At 59.9% G+C, this 22,538-nt stretch overlaps 2 protein-coding genes across 4 annotated transcripts in view; one reads left to right on the forward strand and one right to left on the reverse strand.

Moving 5' to 3' along the window:
- Positions 1–2,883, forward strand: part of SLC45A4 (solute carrier family 45 member 4) — a 46,481-nt gene extending 43,598 nt beyond the window's left edge. For all 3 annotated transcript variants that reach the window (XM_090283326.1, XM_090283325.1, XM_090283327.1), the window contains one exon: positions 1,116–2,883. In XM_090283326.1, coding sequence (XP_090139452.1) covers positions 1,116–1,469 — 354 coding nt within the window. In that variant the 3' untranslated portion in view covers positions 1,470–2,883. The remainder of the gene's footprint in view (positions 1–1,115) is intronic.
- A 7,283-nt stretch (positions 2,884–10,166) lies between these two features.
- Positions 10,167–22,538, reverse strand: part of DENND3 (DENN domain containing 3) — a 34,641-nt gene continuing 22,269 nt past the window's right edge. The window contains exons 15-23 of the mRNA XM_090283313.1: positions 21,861–22,031; positions 21,088–21,217; positions 20,861–20,968; positions 18,629–18,768; positions 16,813–16,973; positions 16,099–16,232; positions 11,550–11,662; positions 11,331–11,468; positions 10,167–11,218 (exon numbers count right to left, since the gene is read on the reverse strand). Coding sequence (XP_090139439.1) covers positions 11,018–11,218; positions 11,331–11,468; positions 11,550–11,662; positions 16,099–16,232; positions 16,813–16,973; positions 18,629–18,768; positions 20,861–20,968; positions 21,088–21,217; positions 21,861–22,031 — 1,296 coding nt within the window. The 3' untranslated portion in view covers positions 10,167–11,017. The remainder of the gene's footprint in view (positions 11,219–11,330; positions 11,469–11,549; positions 11,663–16,098; positions 16,233–16,812; positions 16,974–18,628; positions 18,769–20,860; positions 20,969–21,087; positions 21,218–21,860; positions 22,032–22,538) is intronic.

Genomic DNA, 22,538 nt, shown 5'->3' on the forward strand with positions numbered 1-22,538 from the left:
CCTTGCTGCTAACCCACTCTTCTCCAGATAGCTCTGCAGCCACCCAAGGGACAGTCAGCTGCAAGCTGTCCCCTGGGTCTTCAGTTCTGAACTGCGCCTGCTGGCCAGTCCAAGGCCCGGGCTCCCTGCCTGCAGGCTGCAGGCTCACCTCCCGGGCTACAGTCAGGGGAGTGGGGGCGGCCTGGCCCCTGGCCCCTAACTCGGCACCAGGGAGGGGAAGCTGTGGACCTGGGTCAACCTGCACCTCCCGGAGCCACAGTTAAAAAGGAAAAAGACAGGAGAAACCAGCCGTAACAGCTCCTTTATCCCGGTGCACCCAGAACGCGAACATGCCCCCGAGGTGCCGTCGTTCTCCCCAGGCCCTTGGGCTCCAGTGCTGACGGTGCACGCACGGCACTCTCGGCTCGCAGGAGCCCCCCGCGGGGCTAGACAGAGGTTCTCGCACTGGGCACTCAGGCCCTTCCGAGGGGGGTGAACAAACAGGCACAGCAAGCTCATGTCTGCCCCCCAATCCTTACCCGGTTCCACCTCCTGCTCTCACACCGTCACCAAGGCAAAGTGGGCTCACCGTGGTCGGCGGGCTGCCAGATACCGGACTATTGAAAATCTGAGCAACAGCATTCTGTTTTTTAAGATCATTTATTTTTAGAGAAAGGGGAAGGCAGGGAGGACAGAGAGCGAAACATTGATAAGGGATCTGGCCCACAACCCAAAGCATGTGCCCTGCCCTGGAATTGAACCAGTGGCTTTTTGGTGTGTAGGATGACACCCAACCCACTGAGCCACAGCTGCCGGGGCCGTCTTCCGTAATTGTGTAATAAGACTGCACTGTGGCCCCTCTTCAGGTGTGGGGTGGTCTCCTGTCCTTGGGACTCTGTGCCTATGTAGTCGGTCCTCCCTGTCCCGCGAGCTTCTTTTGTCTGTCTTCCGTCCTGTCGTGGCGGCCAGACCTCCAGCACAGTGTGGACTGGAAGTGGGACGGAGTGGGAGGTCCGGCGAGGGCTGCCAGACAGCGGCATGGGGGGTGCTTTGGTTTGCAGGTTCGAACTCACCTGCAGGCCGTGGGCATGTCGCGGGGGGCGGCTGGCCCTCACCCGCGCTCTCTCCTCTTGCAGTACGTGCAGCACAGCCCCGGGAACTCCAGGCGCGGCTTCGGCATCGACTGCGCCATCCTCTCCTGCCAGGTCTACATCTCCCAGATCCTGGTGGCCTCTGCCCTCGGGAGCGTGGTCGACGCGGTGGGGACTGTGCGTGTCATCCCCATGGTGGCCTCCGTGGGCTCTTTCCTGGGCTTCCTGACAGCCACGTTCCTGGTTATCTATCCGGAGGTGTCAGAAGAGGCCAAGGAAGAGCAGAAAGGCCTGTCTTCGCAGCCCTCGGGCGAAGGCAGAAGTGAGAAGCCCACCGTGCTGAGGCTGTCCCGGAAGGAGGGCCTGCAGGGGCCCGTGGAGACAGAGTCCATGGTCTGAACTAAGCTCCTACGCGCGCACGTCCCCCTGGGCGCCACCAGGCGGGTGCCGGCAGCAGGCAGTGTGGCTGGGGCCCCTGTCTGGTGGCCACACAAGCCTGGTCCTTCTCAGATGGAGGGGAGTCTCGGTTGTAGGGCAGGTTTGACAGTAGGCAAAGGTACCACACTGATTAGCTTTCCACAATTAAAAATCATTTAAAATCTTTTTTTTTTTTAATTGGAGAAGATCTTTTAATTTGAACTCTAGTACTCTGCATGTTTTTAAATGGTAAACCAGACTTACAATGTAGACCGTAAGCAGTCTAGCGAGAGAGAAGGCCTTTTCTGAAGTGTAATTGAGAACGAGAAATATTTGATGCCCTTTGCTGCGTCTTATCTGAATGCTTCAGATAGCAGTCTTGCGGGCAGGGACCGGAACATTTTCACCCCATTTTTTCTCTGGGCGCCCACAGATATTGGGCTGTCGGTCAGATCTCGCCACATTTTGTTGGTGCTGCAGCTTTGGGAGAATATTTTTCTTTACAATTATTTTAGGGAAAAAAATATTTTTTCCAAAACGTTTTTTAGACTCCGAGCATCTCCTCTTCTCAGAGTTGGAGGGACTGAGCCCTTCCCTGGGCGGCAGGCGAGGCAGCGGCCACACACCAGCGCTGGGAAGAGGGGGCCCGGCTCCTGTGGAGAGAACAGGGTGGTTTCTAAGGGCCGTTTGGCCCCGCCCACTGGGACAGTGGGCGACGTCTGAGCCAGCGGTGTGCTGCTGTGGGTGCAGCGGGCACCTGTCTGCTCCCAGGCGAGGCCTCGGGCTCTTTCATCGCACTTTGCTTCGTCTCTCACCGCCTGCGGGGAAACGGTGCCGGCGGCGCTGCTGACTGCCGCGCCCTCTCCGGTCGTGCCGCCAGCCCCCCCTCGGTGCGCGGCACGCGGTTGGCACCGGCAGCCTTGCTGGGCACTGCTGAGCCCTCCGACCTCTTCGCCTGGTCCCCCGCTGGCCACTGGAATCGCAGCGGTCGCACAGTGAGGAGAGCATCCAGACAGACGGAGGCCCCTGTGCCGGGGGACCCAGTGCAGCGTGGCCGGTGTCGCGCAGAAGCCCTCCTGGACTTAGGGAAGGACGGTGGTCTCCGCCGCACCTGTGGGAATGGTTTTCAGACCCGTCTCTACACCAAGCGGCTCCTGCCTGCTCTTTGGACCGGTCAGTCTCAGGACGGGGAGACTTCCCTGCATCCCTCGGATAGAGTAACAGTTATACTTCGCTGCCTCAAGTTGATTTTTTTTTTTTAATAAAATACTTTAAAATGCATGAGAATCATGCTGCAATATGATCATTCTAAAGCAAATATATATATATATATATATTTCAAGATGAAACTAAGCAGTTTTGAAATAAATTACTTGAAATATTCTGTGTGCTTAAAGGAACGGCTGTTGAATGTAGGTGACCGGCCTCTGGCCTGGCCGCATGTCAGCGCGGGTGGCTCTGTGGCTTGCACCTGGGCGCCTGTGCACGTCAGGCAGGCATGCTGGGCGGGCCGCCTGCGGTGTTGCCGGACTCCCCGCACAGCCCCGGGGTCACAGGTGCCCTTCTGGGTGGCTCTCCGGACCACGTCAGCCCACTGAGCTGCAGCCTCTCCGCTGGTGTGTCCTGCAAGGGTCTCCTGATGGCATCGAAGACAGGAAGACTGGGGTCAAGAGAGAAGGGACCTCCATCAAGATCTGCGATGAGCCCAGCGCACACACCCTGGGCTCCCTGCCGGCCCTCCTCTTGGCCAGCCCAGGCCCGATGCGACCCTTAACGTCCCAGCCTTGAGCTTGACCCTGATTCAAAGTAACAGAGACACACTTTGTGGACATCACTAGGAGAGGAGTTCCAGCACTGAAAAGCCACCTGCGGGGACAGCCCGTGGAGGGGGCCTGCCGTCTGCCCCTCTGCACACGAGCAGTTCCGTGCGGGCGTGTTTCTAAAATCTTGAAGCCTTTTGGATGTGGCACCAAAGTCAGTCTGACTGGGTCTGCTCAGCCTGCACACCCCGGGGAGGGGCACTGCTGCCCTCCTGGCCTGCCCTCACCCGGGCGTGAGCCCAGAAGGCCATGGAGCTGCTTGCTTCCCCTCAGCCCCATCCCTGCAACCCCTGGATCGCCCCGACTTGGAACTCTGAGTGTTGTCACCTTGGGCCTTAAGGGGCCAAGAGGAAGGGCCGCTGTCTGCACAGTGCGCTTGCGGGCTGATCCAGGCATGTGTGCTTTCTAACGCTGTCCCTCGGGTGCAGAGGGGACACGGTTTCTCTGCGGCTTGGCCACTTGACTGCTCGGGCCGTGCGCTGCGAGTGGCCTGGCAGAGGCCCCCGCGCTCGTGGGCTGGGTCAGCGTGCCGGACGGGCGCATGTGCGGCAGGGACTGGCTGGCTGCTGTGTTCGGTCAGTGGACTCAGGACCAACATCAGGTGACATTGCTCTGATTTGCGTTTGTTGTTCCCTCTGAAAGGGGACTAAGAATCTTCCAGAGATGCCCCAGGCATTCGGCAGGAGTGTTTGTGGCCACCGGTGCGCGGACGTCCCCGTGGCTGAGGAGCTGGCCGGGGGCCGGGTGGCCCAGCTGGGTGTGTCCGACCTGCCCTGAGCGGGCCAGCCGCTGCCCCCTGCACCCCCAGCCCCTGGAGGGCCGAGCAGGAAGCCCCGACACCTGCAGCGCTCCCTGGGGGCGGCAGGACAGCAGGCGCTCGGAGGGCCGGGGGCTCCATGGTCCTCGTGTCTCCTGAAGGCACTGGTGTGTGGAGCAGGAGGGCTGGGGGCGAAGGCCGCGGCCTGGGGTGCCGAGGGGCGTGTCGGAGGACCGCCCTCCAGGCACCCAGCCTTCCTCCTGGCCGAGGGTCAGCAGCACTGATGGAGCCTGTCCCAGACCTCGCTCGGGAAACACCACTCACTCGCCACAGACGAGTCCTTCCTCAAGCTGTTAGGCCTCTGTCCCCCGAAGCCACCAGGAGAGTGTGCGGTGCAGGCGCAGCAGTGGGCCTCCTGGGAAGGTGGTGCCCGGCGCTTCTCATGGACCGAGGTGAGCTCCACGCCCCACTGCCCGCCTGCTTCTGCGGGGTGGCTGCGGGGACCGCCGCAACTCCTGTTACCTCCTCGTGGGGCACGAGCCAGCCCGGCCGGCCCAGTGGGACCCCCAGGAGACCCCCTGGGAGCTGAGCACCTGCCCCCACCGCTTCCCTCAACATCCCTGGCTGCTAGGGCCACTGGCCTGTTGGTGGCAGAATGACTCGTTTGTTGGACATGCCTCTTGTTACCAGAGAAAGCCCTCAGGCATCTCGGGACAGCCATTTAGTTCCATTGTGAACTGGCCACAGGACAACCTTTTATCAACTTATTAAGTTGGAGCCCTGTACTAGCTCTTGCTGATTTTAGCAACGATATCTGTGTGTTAAACACATGGCCTTTTATGAAGAAAAGAAATTATAAAGAAATGTCGCACATTACTTAAGTTTTTTACTCGGTGGGCGCGAGGGGCCTGGAGTGTGTGGGTGCGGGGCTCGGGCCTCGCTGTGCCCCGTGCGTGGGCGTCAGCCCTGCCCCCGCCCCGGGGACCCCGTGCTGTCGGAGACGCTCCGACCCGGACGCGCACCGCGTCTCCTGTGTCTGTTCTCTGCTGTTACTCTGGTTGGCTCCTAATAAACCCTCCTGACCAGGTGACTGTGTGTGTGTCACTTTGTCCTGCAGCCTGGGCTGGTCCCCTTGGGCTGGGGCCGGTGTCAGTGGGTGGGCTCCTTGTGTCTGTGCCCCGCGGTCTCCCAGCTCACAAAAAGGAGCCCATGTCTGAACCCCAGGGCAGGCACTTCAGTCCCACCCTTCCAGGTCACCTGACTCGGGTGGGGGCTCAGGCTGCGCCAGCTGGTGAAGACACCCCCACCCTGCACACTGGCCATGCTGGTCACCCCGAAGGGCCTTCCGGGTCCTGGGCAGGTGCAGCCACAGGGCTGGCAGCCCTTCCTGGTCAGCGGGCCGTGGGGTCCTGGCTACCTGTGCAGAGCAATTGAGGAAGGGGGCAGAAACTGCCCTGGTTGCCACCGGCCTGTCCCCTGAGCAGCCTGCCGTGGGGCACAGGGTGTGTGCACCTCAGAGCCTGGGGAGTGACTGGTCAAACACCCCCTGCCCCTTTGGCAGCGGAGGAAGTGAAGGGGGTTGGAACTTGCCCGAGGTCACAGCCGGCTGCTGAGATTTGAACGTGGGGTGGGGGTGGGCAGAGGGGTCAGCCGGAAACACAGGGTTGGGGTCAGGCCTGGAAATGGGAGGGAGGCCAGAGCCCACCACTGCCCTCTCACCGCCTGGGCCCTGTGCTGTGACCCAGGCACCCTGCAGGCAAAACCCAGGTGTGCCTCTGTCGTGGGGGCGGGGAGAGCCCTGCCTGCGGGGGTGGGGGTACCCCAGCGTCGCGCCTGGCTGGCACTAGCTCGCAGCGCCCCCTGCTGTCCGCCTGGCACCACCCGCAGTTCCCCTCCTGCCCGGGGGCAGCTCCTACAAGATGAAGGGGCACCCCTCCCCCCACCCCCACCCCCACCCCGTGGCCCTCCCGTGCCCACAGCCCCCGCCCCCGCCCCTGCGTACCTGCACCCCGGCCTCCACGTAGGCCAGGGACAAAACCGTTCTTTTTAAAAAATCCTCACCTGAGATACGTTTATTGACTTTTTTAAAGTTTTTATTTTTAGAGCTGGAGGGAGGGAGAAAGGGAGAAAGGGGGAGAAACATCAGTCAGCTGCCTCCTGCACGGGCCTGTGCCCCGCCCGGCACCTTCTGCACCAGACGACACTCCAGCCACGTGAGCCGCCTGGCCACGGCCGGAACCGTTATTTTTATTACAAAAATGGAACCACACTGGGTAAGTGTACCATCTTGTGTTTTTTGTTCAGGAAAATATTTGATCATTATTTCCACAGGTAGATCGACTACATTCTTACAAGACTATGAACCGAGGTTTTCTATTTTGAGGTTTTTTTTTTTTTTATTAGAAAACCTTTTATTTATGTGCATCTGTCATCTCTGTTGCTGTCTTTATCTGTAGCTCATCTCTTGTCCTTCTGGGTCAGACGGTAAGAGCCCTCAAGTCGCACACATGTAGGGCAGAAAGTTAGTGACGTCTTTGTTCCTTTTTAAGATTTTCTTTATTTACGTTTAGAGGGGAAGGAAGGGAGAAGGAGGGAGAGAAACATCAATGTGTGGTTGCCTCTCACGCTCCCCCAGTCAGGGACCTGGCCTGTGCCCTGACTGGGAATCGAACCAGCAGCCCTTCTGTTCTGGGGACAACGGCCAAAACGCTGAGCCACACCGGCCAGGGCTGAGGTCAGGTCTCAATGAGGAGTCTCACCTTGGCCTTCAGCCCAGTCTGGAGGGGACCGTGGTTCGTTTGCGAGCCTGGCTACGCTGTCCATGCACAGGGTCTTTCACGTGGTGACATGACTGGGCTCTTCAACAATGCGGAGGGGAGAGACTGTACCTTTTAGATCAGGAAACGAAGAGATCCCGGGAGGTGGACGTGGGTGGACAGTGTCCTATTCCAGACCCTTAGAAATGATTGAAAACACACACGTTCAAAGACAACAACAGGACTCTCCCCAGGAACCACAAACAGGGCTGAAGGAGGAGCTGGAACGGCACGCAGAGGGCTCGGGAGGCGCCCCATGGAGGCAGCTGGCACCCTGCACGCCCACCCGAGCCCAGGGCGGAGAGGCTCGGCTGCTGGGACGGCACGGGAGACCAGACTCGCTGCGTCTGCACACACAGCCCAGGTGAGCAGGGAGCGTGCGTCTGGGCCGTCCCGGTGCTGCGCCTCGGTCAAGTGTGTAGCCCGGGATTCAGCGGGGTTGGTTCCTTCCATCGTTTGTTGCTTTAAAAACTAACTTGTTCGAGGTAGTAATTTACCTGCACCAGGACTCGTTCTGAGCAGAAGGTTCTGGCAAACATGCGCACAGCGGTGAGCGGGTCCTGGATGTCCCAGGTCCCGGTCAGCATCCCGGCCCGCAGGTCCGTGCCGGCGGGTCGCAGTGGCTCTCTGTGCGTCTCCTTGGATGGCAGGCCTGTGACCCTGTGCTCCTCTGCCATCTGTCTCTTCAGTGAACTGTCTAACCTCATTTCTGTCTTGGTCTGGAGTTGGTTGGTTGTTTTTTTTATTTTGAGTTTTAAGGATACAAGTCTGATACGCGTTTTGTATTTTGCCCCGGTCCGTGAGAATGGGACGGCGGGTCTGCTGTGTTCCCGACCTTGGGGTGAAAGCGTTCAGTCTCCCTCGGGAAGGGCGGCGTTTGCTCTGGGGTTTTGGCAGCTGCCCTTGAAGCGGCTGAGGGAGAGCCTTTCTGTCCCTCGTTTGCCAGGAGCGTTTATCATGAATGGGGGTGGGACTGCGTCACCTGCGCTTCTGAATCTGTTGGCAGGAACTTGCGATTCCTCGTTTTGAGCTTGTGGAGATGGTCGCACCCGCCTCGCGCTCCCAGGACGGAGCCCCCTGGGCCGTGGGGGCCCATGCCCTCCGTCCGTGTACCGCTGCGTTTGATTCGGTCTGTGGCTGGTGTTTGTCGGCTCCCGTCTAGCTTGGTGGCCGGGTAACACTGGTCTCGCGAAACTAGACAGGAGCGCTCGCTCCTCTCGTTCCTGGTCGTTCGGAAAAACTCACCAGTGAATTCTTTGTGCCGTGTTTTCTCCATGTGAAGGTTGTGAACTGAGGTACATTCAGTGTCCGTGAGGCTTTTGGGGTTTTCTTTGTACTTGACTGAGCTTCGGTGGCTTGTGTCTTTCAAGTAATTTTTCCATCCCATCCAGGCTTTCAAGTTTATTGGCTTCATATTAAAGAGACGCCCTTGTTTCCCAGCAGCTGGAGCTGCCCATGACCTTGGCTTTAAACTGAGGCGGACCTGCACACAGGGGCAGGCACGGGAGCGACGGGCAGTCCCACGGCCTCTCCCATGTGTCTGCCTCCGCTCCCTCTTAAGTATGGCCCGTCCTGACCCAGGCCAACCGCATCTCGAGATCTTGAACTTCTATCCGCAGAGCACCTTTTTCCGAGCCAGGGCCCATGCCCAGGTTTCGGGTTAGGTCGTGGATGTGTCTGGGGGTCACGGCTCAGCTCGCTGCCGCAGCTCTCGCTTTTTTTTTTACTGGCTGCTCCTATTTTCACAAGGCCCCAGAGAGCAGCTGGGGTGGACCAGTCTCTGAGCTGTTCCCAGGCCTGGGGGCAGGAACTGTCTCTGTTTTACATGGCCAGGTCCTCAGTCAGGCCTGGATCAGGCCCAGGCCCCAGGCCCCCTGTCCCCAGGCTCAGAAACCCAGAGCTCCCCCCGTCCTGTGCACGCAGCATGGACAAGAGCAACCGGCTCCGAGGGTCCAGGAGCCTCTGTCCCCCTCCCGCCCCCGTGGGGGCCCCAGGGCATCGCTGTGAGAAAGGCAGACGCCTGCGGGCAGCAGAGACGGGGGCCCCTCCGCCTGGCTTTCCGACCTTGCCCTCCCTGCCGTGTGGAGAAGCCACCCCTTCTCTGCCCGAGGACCCTCCCAGGACAGAGGTCAGGCCCCCCTAACTCAGATGTTCTAGTGACGTCCAGTCCCCAGGCTGTCATTGCGGAGCAGCTTGTGCGCTCAGAGCTCCTGGAAGCCCATCGTGAACGCGCCCCCAGGCGACCGTCTTCACGCCGCCGTTGCGGGCGGGGGCCTCTTGTGGGTGCGGCGGGGCCGGCAGTGCGGCCGCATAGCTGCAATCGCCTTCACCTGCGTCGGAGCAGGTTGGCCTCCAGTTGAAAGTAAACACTTTATGTGCCACTTTAGTCCAGGTGTCAGACCACTCATCCCGGAACCTCGGCAAAGTGCGGGGACACACCCAGGGCACAAGGCTGCCCCTTCCGTCTCAGCAGCCCCCCAGCAAGACCCCCGGGACGTAAACGCAGAACCCGCCCTTGCCGCAGCCCGTTCAGTCCAGTTTTTTTAAATATATAAGGGACCATGTCCTAAAAGCCCCTGGTTTTTCGGCACCTGCTGTTGTAAACGCAGTGACTGGCAAATAAGGCTTTAGAAGTTATCCCCAAGCGTAAAGGCCATGGAGAGTCTGCACTGAAGCCACGTGACGGGCACGCGGAGGTATCAGGAGCAAACCTAGGTGACCTTTTCTGGTCCCTGCATCAGCTCGTGCTGGACAAGAAGCGCGGACGTCAGTGCTCAGTGAGCCAAAGGTCACCATCAACAAGGTGAAAAAGAAGGGCCTGCTGATGTGGGGACCGGCATTAAGTAATCTGTTTATTGCTGATGGGCTTTTACCGGAACTTACCACGTGTTAACGGAAGCAGAACTCAGCCTTCCGCCCGTTGCTGCTGGCTGAGCTGGCCTAGAAGCTGGGGGCGAACTTGGGGCAACTGGGCCACCTGGCAGTTCTCTGCACCCCAGGCCCAGGGCAGCCCCAAATGCAGCCAGGGGTCAGGGCCTTGCTCAGGACTGGGGTCCCTGGACCAAGGCAGGGGCCTGGCTGGAGTGTTCATCCCAGAGGCCCAACAAGCACCTCAGAGATCTTGGGGTGAGCAAGGACCAGAGTGGGATCAGAGTCCAAACACCCAGAGCCAAGGGTCCGGAGGCTCTGCACACGCTGCCAGCACGCAAAGCTCCCCCCATGCCCAGAAGCCACGCCAGACCCTCCTCCCTGGACCCTTGGGGAATGAAACCTCAATACCATAGGAAAATGTGCGAAAGGTCTTTATAGTTATTTATAGGTAATAAGATCATCTGTAGTTAATAATAAAGCACCGTCTACACACACACAAGCACACACGCACATCCCGTGTGCCGAGATGCTGAGCCGTGAGGTGTACGTTATCATCTGCTAGACTTCCACGGCAGCGACTTCAGTGGAGAACTAGATGATACGGTCTGCTTTGGAGGGAACTTCTGTCTGTGATCTTTGGTACAAAAGAAGTCTCTCTGGGTTTCTTCATTATAAAAACTTGGCATTAGTGAAAAAGAAGAAGACACACAGAGCTTGCCTGTGCTTCCTGGCCGTGTGCAGCGTTCCTGCAGCGCTGTCGCCTGCTCTGATGGGGCCGCAGGGGCAGGCGCCGGGGGTCAGCTTCAAACACCTGGCTCGTGGGCTCGCTGGACACAGGAAGTTGGTGTAAGGCTGCGGGAACGCCGTAAACCCAGCGCTCAGTGAGTGGGTGCTGAATGAATGAATGAAGTACAGGAAAGGCACAGCCAGAGGCGTAAAGCCTGCAGGTCAGGTGTGATCTGGTTAAATGCTTCCACTTGGCTCTGGTGCTGGCTGTGGATTCTGGAACTTTCTAGACAACAGATGATTAGCTTCTCTGCAGAGGTTATCACAAAGCTGATCCAGCTGCCTGCCCAAGAAACACTCCAGCCTGGCACGCGGTAGATCTGGTCTTCTCAGGAAAGTCTGAGGGAAGTGTGCACCCCCGACCCCGGCCTCCTGAGGCCGTGCCGGCAGCTCCGTGGGCAGCTCCAGACGCCTTCCCCGGGACGGCACCAGACGCAGGCAGAGGGTGCGGGTACTGGCTCCCACGCACGGCGTCCGCACTCACTCGACTGTCCAGATGGCGATCTTCCCTTCCTCCCTGCCGGACCCACTCAGCACGTATCTGTCCTCCGCTGAGCACAGGGTCCGCACCGCGTCCACGTGGGCCACCAGCTCCTTTTCCACCGTCCTCCGCTCAGCATCGATCACGTAGATCTTCCCCCTGGGTTTCCCCTGCGACAGCCCCATGCCGCCCACCCAGATCTGCAGGAGAAACAGGTCGTGAGTGACACACAGCCCGGCCCCAGGGGCGAGGGTGCACCCCAACCCCACGTCCCGCCGGGACAGGCCCTGGGGAGGCGCGGCCCCGCCTTACCTGCCTCTTCACGCGGATCATGCAGCTGACTGCGGAGCAGCCGGGCAGGTGCACCCTCCCGGGGGGCTGGGCCAGGTCCTTCAGGGCCCAGATGTAGACGTCGCTGTATCCCGAGCACGCGGCCCACAGCTGCTCCTGCTGAGACACGAGGCCAGGCTGGGGGCGGGGCGGGGCGTGGGGGGCAGGGCCCACGGCCGCGCACGCCGACGCTGCGGGTACCTCGGGCACGAGCTGGAAGGCCACGAAGGAGGTGCTCTTCTCCCTGAAGTTCTCGTCAATCTTCAGCTCCTGACGGAGACCACCGTTCACGACCATGATGCTGCCGCCCGTGCCTGCGGGGCGGGGCGGGGCGGGTCAGGGGCAGGCGGTGGCACCCAGAGCCTCGGGACCAGGCTAGGGGGCGGGACCGCAAGCCCTTGGGCCACAGGGCCCTTGGCAGGCCTAGCCGGAGGCTGTGACCCTCAGGCCATGTGCGGCCGGCGCCAGCTCCAGCCTGTCACTGTCGCCCACGCTGCCCCTCGCGGGTCCCGTCTGGACGGCAGCCCGTTTTCCCTGCTGCGGAGCCGCGGCTTTGGGAGACGGGGAGAAGGCGCAGCAGCGCCGGTGTGGAGGCGCTGCTCTCCTGTCCCACACTCAGGCACCCCGAGGCCCACACGACGGGAACGCAGGTCATCCGGCCAGGCCGCGGGAGGAGGTGAGCACTGCTGCGGGCCGCGGGGCCCGCCCTTCTGCACCCGGCCCGGCAGAGAAGCGGCCCCTGCGTCCTCGGCTGCCCTGAGGAGGCACAGCTGGGTGTTCAGTCACAGAAAGAGCCGCCGCCGCCACATCGCTCCTGCTCGCAGGTGTGCAGAATGTGGCGCGTCCTGCGGCCTCACGCGCCACGCCGAGCCCCCGACAGGAAGTCGTATCCAGGTCGTCCGCCACCCCTGTGGACTCACCGAGGAGGCCCTTCCAGACCCCGCTGCTGGTCAGGAAGGCCCGGCCCAGCAGGACACGCCTGGGGAGGCTCGGTCGTCCTCAGGCCCACAGGGTCCCTCCCAGGTGCCGGCCAGCGGCTCACACCACAGGGCGCTCGGCCCGTGCTCGTGCCGGGCCGGCACACGAGGGTTCCAGGGCCTGGAGGAGGGAGAGGCGCTCGGAGGAGGCTTTGCTCAGGAGACGGTCCGGGCAGGCGTTCCTCCACTGCCCCCTCGGAGCCGTGTCCTGTCCCTGCCGCTGGCCCAGACAGCCCGGTGTCCAGGGGACGGTGCCTGTGTCGCAGGGCTGCTTCCAGGGTCAGTCACTGACCCCGTGCTCGCTGGGGTGGATGGAGGCTGCTTTCACTGCAGCAGGTCTCAGCGCTCACGTGACAAAGATGACACAGACCCCAAGGCCTGGAGGGACCCGCCTACAGTGAACACCTGTCCTGGGGACAAAGCCTGGCTTTGAGCCGAATGCTCAGGGCACCAGCCACCTCCCAGACACATGCCTCCGATCAACAGGGACTGAAGCAAACACTGGAGAGGTCTGGTCCGAGGCTCATCACCCAACCACGGGAATCAAATCCTGCTTTTAACAGCAGCAGCCCATGACGCGGGCCAGAGCAAGGGACAGGGACGCCAGGTCCCTGCTGTGCGCTGCCCACAGCATGTGAGGCTATGAGGGTTCTTTGAGGTCAACGGAGGTCAGGCAAGGCCACATGGCCAATCTTTTTTTCTTTTTTTTAAGTATATGTTATTATGCTGGATTGAGCGTCGGCCTGCGAGCTAAGTGTCGCTGGTTCGATCTTCCAGTCAGGGCACATCAGAGAAGGAAAACTCTGACTCCAAAAAACCTCCGCTGCCTTGCGGCATACCTCTTCAGGGGAAAGGCTAAGGGAGTAAACCCCGACAGAAAATCCGGAGCTGGAGTCCCTAAGGCGGTTTGACGTTGTAGTCAACCCCGGCAACTCCTGCGGCGCACCTGAAGCCAAGCTGTATTGACTCCGTCTTTCCCTTGGACCCTTCAGCTGCGAAGAGAGGGGGCGTCTGCTGCATGGGCAACAGCAGACCCTCCATATCACCCTGCCCAGGCTCTGTAGCTTCAGCTTCACTGGAGAGGACACTCCAGCGTCATCGCAAGATGTCGATTCAACACGGGAGGAGACAGATACCGTGTCACTCCTGAGTCGGACTGCACAGCCATTCTCGGCGGTGCAGATAGACTCTTAAGAAGCTACACCATCGTCTCTCGAGACGGACGGCTGCCAACGATTATGCTGTTACAGTAGTTCCAATTTTTTTCCCCTTTGCTCCCCTCTGCCCAGTACCCGCTTCCCTCCAGCAACCCCCACCCCCTTAGTTCATGTCCATGGGTCATGCATGTTAAGTTCTTTGGCTTCACCCTTTCCTTATTATTCTTAACTTCCCCCTGTCTATTCTGTACCCACCGATTATGCTTCTTAGTCCCTGCACCATTTCCCCATTTCTCTCCCTCCCCCTCCCAGCTGATAACCCTCCCAATGATCCCCATACCCATGATTCTGTTCCTATTCTGGTTTGCTCAGTTGGATTTTGTTTCCTTGTTTCAGATTCAGTTGTTGATAGTTGTGAGTTTGTTGTCATTTTAGTGTTCATAGTTTTGATCTTTTTCTTAAGTAAGTCCCTTTGACATTTCATATAATAATGGCTTGGTGATGATGAGCTCCTTTAGCTTCACCTTGTCTGGGAAGCACTTCATCTGCCCTTCCATTCCGAATGATAGCTTTGCTGGATACAGTAGTCCTGGTTGCAGGTTGCCTTTCATTGCATTGAATACTGCTTTCCAGTCCCTTCCTGCCTGCCAAGTGTCCTCTGAGAAATCAGCTGATAGTCCTATAGGCACCCACCCCCCTGTAGGCAACTCTCCGCCTCTCTCTTGCTGCCTCCAGGACTCTTTATCTTTCACCTTTGGCATCTCAGTCATGATGCGTCCTGGTGTGGTCCCCTCTGGGTCCAGCTCGCCTAGGACCCTCTGTGCTTCCCAGACCTGTATATCCATCTCCTTCGCAAAATTTGGGAATTTTTCCTCATTTTTTGCAATTCTTGCTTCCTCATTCTGCATTGGTTGACTGTTTTTTTCTTCCTTATGTTCCAAATCATTGATTTGAACCCCGGTCTCCTTCCCTTCACCATTGGTTTTGTGTGAATTTTCCTTTGTTTCACGTAGCATAGCCTTCACTTCTTCTCTTATGCATTTGCCGTACTCAAGCATATCTGTCAAGCCTATGAGCATCTTTATCACCAGCGTTTTGAACTCTATGTCTGTTAAGTTGGCTATCTCCTCATCTGTTAGGTTGGCTGTCTCCTCGTCTGTTAGTTTGGCTATCTCCTCGTCACTTAGTTCTCCCACTGGAACCTTGATCTGTTCCCCTTTTTGGGCCACATTTCTCTGTCTCCTCATTCTGACAGGCTCCTGTGTGTGTTTGCCTCTGTGTCCCAGATAGAGCTGTTTCACCTGTTACGTTGTAAGGGGTGGAGCCTTAGGTATCTTCAGTACAGGGTGACCTGTTTCACCACGTTGTGGTGCTGTGTGTGGGGGAGGGGTCTGAGAGGGGACAGTGCCGCCTGCCCAGCACTCACCCCTTTTCCAGCTACTTCTCACACTTCAGTATGGGACTGGTGCCCCTCTAGCTGCTGCCCTGGCTGTCGCTCCCAGAGTGGGTGGGTCTGTGGACATTCTAGGACCGTGGGGGCCCTTTAAACAAGCGGACTCTGCTGAGAGACCGGCAATTTCTGCCTCTGCCCCAACCCCCACTGGTTTGCACAGTCAGAAGCAACGAGGCTTGATTCCCCGGCACTGGGACCGTGAGCTGTGCGGTCTGGTGAGAAGCTGGGAATGCTCCCCAGGTGTCCCTCCTGACTAAAATGTGTGACTGCACTTTCCGCCGGCCCACTGCTGCCACCACCACCGCTGCTGCTGCTGCTGTCACCACACAGTGTCCTCTCCACCCCGGCTCCGCCCCTCCCACCTGTCTGGGTATTTCGTCTTTATGTCTTTGTTTGCTGGCCTTCCATGCAGCTAAGTTTTCTGGAACCTCTAGTTGTCTCTAGTTCTGAGGTGGTTGTGTTCCTTCTTAGCTGTGGAGGGAGACGCACGTGTCTGTCTACGCCTCCATCCTGGCCGGAAGGCCGGGGTCCCACACTGCAATTCTTACAGCAATGGCGAAAAGACCAAGATTAAATTGAATATAAAAGACCCTCAGTCCACAGGAAGTAGGAAAAAAGACACAAGAAAAAAAGAAGAGGGGAAACTGGAAAGGCAGGCAGGCTCCTGTGGACTTCACTCACCTATGTCATTAGTAGCATTAGGGGGACAGACCGCACGTGCGGACAGCTTCTGCACTCACGCTCAGAAATGCAGAACGCGCTGCGGGCCCAGCGGCCGCACCTCCCCGTCACCCCCGGGAGAAGGCCCGGCTCAGCACCACAGACACCCGCCCTGGCCCGCCCAGCTCACCTTCCAGGGCACAGAAATGACAGGGTCACAGCGCCCCGAAAGGAGCAGAGAGGACGCCTGGGAACACGTGGGTTTGTTCGTGGTGCTAGTGGGGCCGAGCGAGGGCAGAGTGGGGGAGGAGGAAGGCTGGGATGCGTCCTGTCCGCTGGGGCGTAGGCACACCCAGGGAGGTGGGGGAGCCTGGGGCAGCAGGGAGCATGGAGAAGGGGCCAGCGCTTTAAAGGCAGTGGACGTTTAAAATCAAAGTTGGACGTGCACGCAGCTTTGTCCTTCAGGGCGGGCTCAGTCCCCATGCTGACGGCCAAGGACTTACAGCACCAGAGATGACCTCTGTGCAGACTGATGGCCGAGAGGCCACTGCCCCGCAGCTGGAACCTGCTGGTCACCCGCAGCGTGCCCGCGTTCCACACCAGGACCGTCCCGTCCACGCTGCACGAGTATACCTGGCTGGAGGTACGAACACACATTTCATTTTGGCCCTGAAAAACACTTAGTACCCTTTCATCCAGAAAATTACAAAGTTACCATTAAAGCCTCCCCAAGGCGGCGGCTGAGCAGCCTTAGTTAAACTGTAACCCATTCGGCAGGAAAAGGCCGCTTGGGAGCCAAACCACAACAGGGCCGAAAGCTACAATGTAACGCTTGCACCCGGGCTGGAGGCGCGTGCGCCCCAAGCTGAGTTCCGTGGTCAGCCCGGGCCCCCGCGACGGCAGCTGCGGGGAGGGCGGGGAGGGCGGACTCGCGCCAGTGCCACGCAGCCCCTGCCATCTGATGGTCAGCGCTCGTGTCCACCTGGCCTGGGGCAGGCAGCCCCCCTGACACTTAAGTTGGGGAACAAGCCCACAGGGACGAGCAGGAAAGCCCCAGAGCTGTCCCCACAGGAGGGACGTGCTCCTGTAGCTGAGACCAAAAACAGACAGGGCGCCACCCGACCGTCACTCCGGATACGCGGCACTCGCCACGCCTCGCCCCTGCCGGTCCCCGGCCACGGCGCAGACAAACCCTCCAGCTGCGGAGCCCGGCCTACCTGGGCGCCTCGGGCCGGTCCTGCACCACCAAGCCCGTGACGCTGGCGCGGTGGTCCGTGAGCTGCTTGTTGCAGGACATGCTGTGGATGCTGATGATGTAGATGACAGCGTCCTCGGAGCCGACCCACACCTGGCTCTGCTCCACCATCGCCATGCAGTTCTGCGGGACACCGGGAGAGTCGGGAGTCACCGTCTAAACCGCCAAGGGACCCTCTCAAACAACGCAAGCGCAGCGCGGAGCAGGTTCTCCGCCGCCGTCCTCGCCTGCGTGGGACACACACCCAGCGGGCGGCCCCAACGCCTGCTTTCTGATGGGCTCGGCCGTCTTCTCCACGGCACGTGCCACGTCTCACCGATAACTGAGCAAACATCGCACGTTTTCAGAGTAAGACTGACACCGTCCCGGAGGCGGAGGCCAGGACTCACACCAGGTGAATCGGCGTCGGTGGCAGAAGGGAGATCTTAGAGACATGGCGCGTTCTAACTTTACTGATAAATACGAAAGAAAAAATGCTCGTTGCCCTTTGAATTGAAGCATCTACCTGAGAATTGATATTTTAGTAAAGCATCTTTTTTTTTTTTAAACAATTATTTATATATTTATTTATTTGTAGAGAGAGGGGAAAGGAGAAAGAGAGGGAGAGAAACATCACTGTGTGGTTGTCTCTCACTCACGCCCCCAACTGGGGACCTGACGTGCAACTGAGTAATGTGCCCTGACTGGGAATCGAACCGGCGACACTTGGCTCACAGGCCGACGCTCAATCCACTGAGCCACAGCAGCCAGGGCTTTTAAAGCATCTTTCTTTAGCAACCCAAAGGTCTCTTAGATAAATTACCTTGAACTTCAAATTCTAATTATCCATGTTTCTTTCTTGGTCAATAGTACAAAATACCTCTGTGAAACCAGTAGGAAGATACTTTCTCATAATTGGGAAAACTTGCTGCTTTAATTAAATGTTATTTGGCCTAATTGGGGAGCAGGAGACATTATTACAACATGTAGCATTTTGACTTCATTTTAACTAGGATTTTAAAAGTTACTCTACTTTTAGAAAGTCTTTGAAGTGCTCGTAACTAGGAATGAATAACAAGTTACATTCAGGGTAAGAATGATCTCGGTTTCTCCTGCTCTGTCTCTGGTCTGAAGTGCTATTAGCCTTGTATCAATGTCTGACTCACTGCCGCAGACTCTCTCGCTCAGCGGCAGCGCCTCCTCACCCAGAAGCAGCATCGGCCTCCTGAAACGGTCCTGCCCTGGGCCGCTTCCAGGCCCTGCTGCGTGTGGGTAACTGGTCACCCAGGGAGGGATGGAAGGGATGATTTTCAAAGGCCTAAAACCATCCTTGGATGTGAGTGATGGGGGGGGGCGGTTTGTAGGAATTAACTTACTTTTATTTAATTTGTATTTAATTTTTAAAAAGCAATCAGTCTAAAAGCTGAAAGAACTAAGGTCTCTCAGCCAGGAGATGATCACGTCACGTGCGTCTGACTTAGATCGGTCCCTAGTGCATCCAAAGCCCCGCCGTGCCTGCTGGCAGCGAGTGGGGAAGACACACGGAGCTTTACGGGGCCGGGCTGGCTTTCGGAGGCAGCGCCTGAAGCCCTCGTCTGCTCCCTCTGAGAAGAGCGTTGGAGCAAAGGCTGGGGCAAGCTGACAGTTAACAGCTTGGGGTGGGAAGGAAAGCCCCTGCTCCCGGGGGCAGGGTGCTGTGCGGTGGCGCGTCCAGTCCACGCGCTCCCGTCTAAAACGGTGGCAGGGTCTGGCCGCTCCCCACCCGTCTGCCCGCGTCCGGTGGCACCGCGCCTACTCACCAGCGTGGACGTGCCCACCCGGACACAGTGCTGGTGGGCGGTCCAGGACGAAGCGTCGAAGACGACCACTTTGCCCCCCTGCAGGGCGCACCACAGCTTGGGGTGGGCCTCTCCGACCTTCTCTGCTGGGTCGAGGTGCCCTAAAGAGGAAGGCAACCTGAGCGTGGGTCCAGGAGGGCCCTCCGGGCATCAGCACGGCGTCCGTGCCAGGGCTCAGGCGCCAACGGCCAGTGCTGCGCGGACCCCCGTGCCCCCGGGGAGCTCAGTCCCGGGAGCGAGCCGGCCGACCGGAGAACCACACAGGCAAGAGTGAGGCGGGTGTGCGGCTGGGGCCCCCTGAGTGCTCGCTCGTCAGACAGCGGCGCTCCAGGCAGAGGGAGCAGGAGGCACAGAGCTCGGGGGCGCTGGGACGGGAGCAGAAGGGGGTGCGTGTGGGGACACAGCAGCAGCCCCGGGGCCTGGGTGCAGTGCTCGCCCACCAGGGCTGTGGCAGCCCCTGCAGGGCCCGCGGGCACCCACGCGCTGGGGCCGGTCTGTTTCACTTTGGACGTTCTGCGCCATGAAGGTTCTGGTGTTTCCCCTGCAATTTGTCTGCATTTCCCTGACGGCTCTGACAGGCCAGCTGGGCACCCTGAGAGGGGAGCGTTTCTCTCCCCCACTTTTGAGTTGGGCTGCCTCCTTCTCCTGGGGCCGTAGCATTCTTTCTGTCCCCAACACAAGCCCTGTTGCCTCCTTCCCCGGGCAATGACCCCCATTTTAACTCAGGAAGGTGTCTTTAAAATCCTCACTGTCCGCGTAGTCAAATCTGCTGACCCTGACCTCGGCGGGTCCCTCCTGCTCGTGTTGTTTAGGTGCCATCTGATTCTTGCCTACCGGGAGGTCGTGAATAGCTCTCTGTCGTCCTCTGGGATCTGTGGGCTTTGCTCACATTTGTTTGTGGTTGTCCCTTTAGATCTCAGTCCACGAGGAACGGGTGACGGTGTGGGGTCCGAGAAGCGGTCGAGCTTCGTTCCGTCTCTAGGACGCCCGGCGTTCCCACACCCTGGATGGGGAAGACTGGCCTCCCCCGGCCCCTACCTTTGTCCTCACTCAAGGACGCATCCCCGTGACAGTCCTTCTGGGGTCTGGCGCGCTGGCCGGCGGGCCCTGGGGAGGTGCCGCCCACAGCACGGACACCGCCTCCAGCCGAGCAGACCGAGCCGCTGAGAGGCTGGGCCGGCGCAGGGGCTTCATGCCCTGTCCCTGAGTGCTGGCCGATGGGCGTGCGGCGCTCCCGCCTTGACAGGTCCTGGCTCCAGTCTTTGTCCCTCTCCCCTCCAGGATTCACCAAAGCTGCACTCGGCTCTCAGCTGCTCGGCCGCCTCTTCCAGACCCAGTGGCCACTGTCCTTCGCGGTGGCTGTCACACTGTGCCAGAGGGAAGGCTGGTCCGAGCCACCTGGCCCAGGAGGACTGGAAGCCCAAAGTCTAGTCATTTTAATGGAAGGAAAAGCAGCTTCGATCTAAAAACACTCATTAATTCAGAGGCCATGATGAGAAAGGTCCTGGTCTGTGTGTGGTGGCACAGGTGTGACCGGGCCCTGCTCTCCTGCGGACACGGCTTTGCCACAGAGCTGCTGTCTGCTCGTCCGGGGCCCAGGATCGGTGACGCGCAAACCTCCGGCGCATCCACGGCGCTCCCGGCTCAGCAGACGCGAGTGGACTGGGGATGCGCCGCCGCAGGGGCTCGGCTCTGCCTGGAGCCCAGTCCCTTCGATTCCAACACTCCGACCCTCAGGGCACGCTCGCGGCCGTGGCTCTCGCAGGTCAGAAGGTGACAACGCATGTGGACAGTTTTAACCTGGCCTGGCCCCTGGACCGCGGCACCACCGCTGTGGCGGTGCTGTGTCACATGCTCCCATCAGCGCGGGAGCCGCACCAGCAGTTTCTGAGGCGAGACTCTGAGAGGCAGTCAGTGGTCACAGGGACAACAGGCACAGATTAACTGCACAGGGAAACGGGGTGCGCGCCACGTGAACATGGGGGACAGTCACTGTGGAGGGGACCTGGGCAGAGCACCTGCCCCGCTTCCACCTCTGGGCTCCCAGCTCCGGCCTTCACGAGGTGATGTCACAGCGGGTCACAGTGACTGCAGCTGCTTCACCTCCGAGAGCAGGACGCCATCTGGTCCCCGCCCACCCCACTGCCTGGCTGACCTTGAACAGGAGCCTGAAGGGCGGGGGAAGCCGTGTACCTGGCGTGTACAGCAGGGCATCCACAGCCTGCGGGACCGTCTCTCCAGCCGAAGGGTTGATCCTGTGCCTCAGTGTTTCCGCGGTTGTCTTGGGGACGGCCGCGGGACCTGGAACGCGGACACCAAGACGGGGTTTTCTAGACTCGGAGGCACAGCCAGGCAGCCCTCCTCCCACAGGAGCTGGGCATCACAGTGAGAGACTATGCCACTGGAGGTGTGTCCCTTACTTTCGTGCCTCAGCTTATCGAAGTAGGATAACTTGGAGGCGGCGTAGATGGCCCCGGGCGACTGCAGCGCGCCCACCACGGCGTCCATTAGCAGGACGTGCGTCAGCGCCTGCTGGACATACTGCGGGTCCTGCGGGGGAAACGGAGCCGCCGAGCTCAGACCCCCTGGCCGCTCGTGCCGGGGCCGGCACGCTGTTCCGTCCACGCTCCGGTCTGAGGGCCGCACGCCCGCGTGTCCGCCTGCCCACTCCCAGCAGAAGCGCTCACACAGCAGCCCGGGCTGGAGCCCCTCCCGTGACGGGGACGTCCCACCGTTGGGGCTCTGACGGGAGCTGCCTCGGCCCACGTGACCTCTCCCCCTAGTGCGTCCCCTGTTCGCACTCTGGGCCCATTTTGTGATGGGTTTCCTGTCCCAGCTGCCATTTCGACAGCACACACAACGCCCCGTCCTCCGTCTCTCACCGCCGTCCCCAGCCTCCTCTGTGACCCTGACTAATCAAAGCCGTTAGCTTGGCACAAAGGCAGGGGAGGCACAGAAACCTCTGGCGATGGACGTGGCGCTGCGGGAGGGACTCGGTGCCCCTGCCCTGGCCCTAAGCCTGTGGCAGAGGAGAGGAGCGCCCCCGGAGCACCCGCCCCCCCGGACGGCACGGGACGTGGGGACACGAGGGGACACGGCCTTTGCCTGGGTCTCGGGACCGTGGCGCCTTCGGCAGCCCCAGCTAAACCCCAGCTAACGGCCTGCCTTCGACCCGCTGCGCCCGGGGCCGGACCTTGTGCTCATCGGCCAGCTGCTTCCCGGCCCACATCTCCTTCACCATCAGCTGCCACAGGTCGCACTCCGCCTTGAGGTTCGCCTCGAAGCCTTCCTTCTTGGACGCCGTTTTAATCTTTAACGTGGGTATTCGGAGAAGCAGGAAGGCTGCCGTGGTGCTCCGGACTTCCTGTGGAGGTGAGAGGGGGAGGTGAGCGTGGGGCAGCCCCTGGGGCACTGAGACTGAGGTGCGCAGGGAAGCTGGGAAGTGGGGGCCACGCGTGTCCTCCTCGGGCTCGCTGAGGGGACCTGCCAGGGCCCTCGGCTGTGTCCTGCCATGAGGGCAGGCCCGGAGGGGGAGGGGAGAGCCCGGACAGCCTTGAGCTGCTGGGGGCAGTAGGGGGTCCCAGCAGGACAGGGAAGGCACTGAAGGGACCCCAGTCGAGAAGGGAGTGGAGGGCCAGGGTGGTGGCAGGAGCCTCCTGCGACCCTGGTCTCAGAACCGGACAGAATTGGGTGCAGGCGGCTGTCTGAGGCTCAGAGTCTTCCTGGTAATTCCTGTGGACTTGCCCGCGGCATTTAAAGGTGGTTCCCCCTTTCACCTCCCAGGATTTCTGATTTGGGTGCTGGGGGTACATGTGGCAAAGCTGGAGTGGGGGGAAACAGAAGGAAACCACGAGATGGCCCGCGGGTCCGG

Source organism: Furipterus horrens, unplaced genomic scaffold (genome assembly GCF_987537825.1).
Source record: "Furipterus horrens unplaced genomic scaffold, mFurHor1.1.pri manual_scaffold_7, whole genome shotgun sequence".
NCBI classification, from domain to species: Eukaryota; Metazoa; Chordata; class Mammalia; order Chiroptera; family Furipteridae; genus Furipterus; species Furipterus horrens.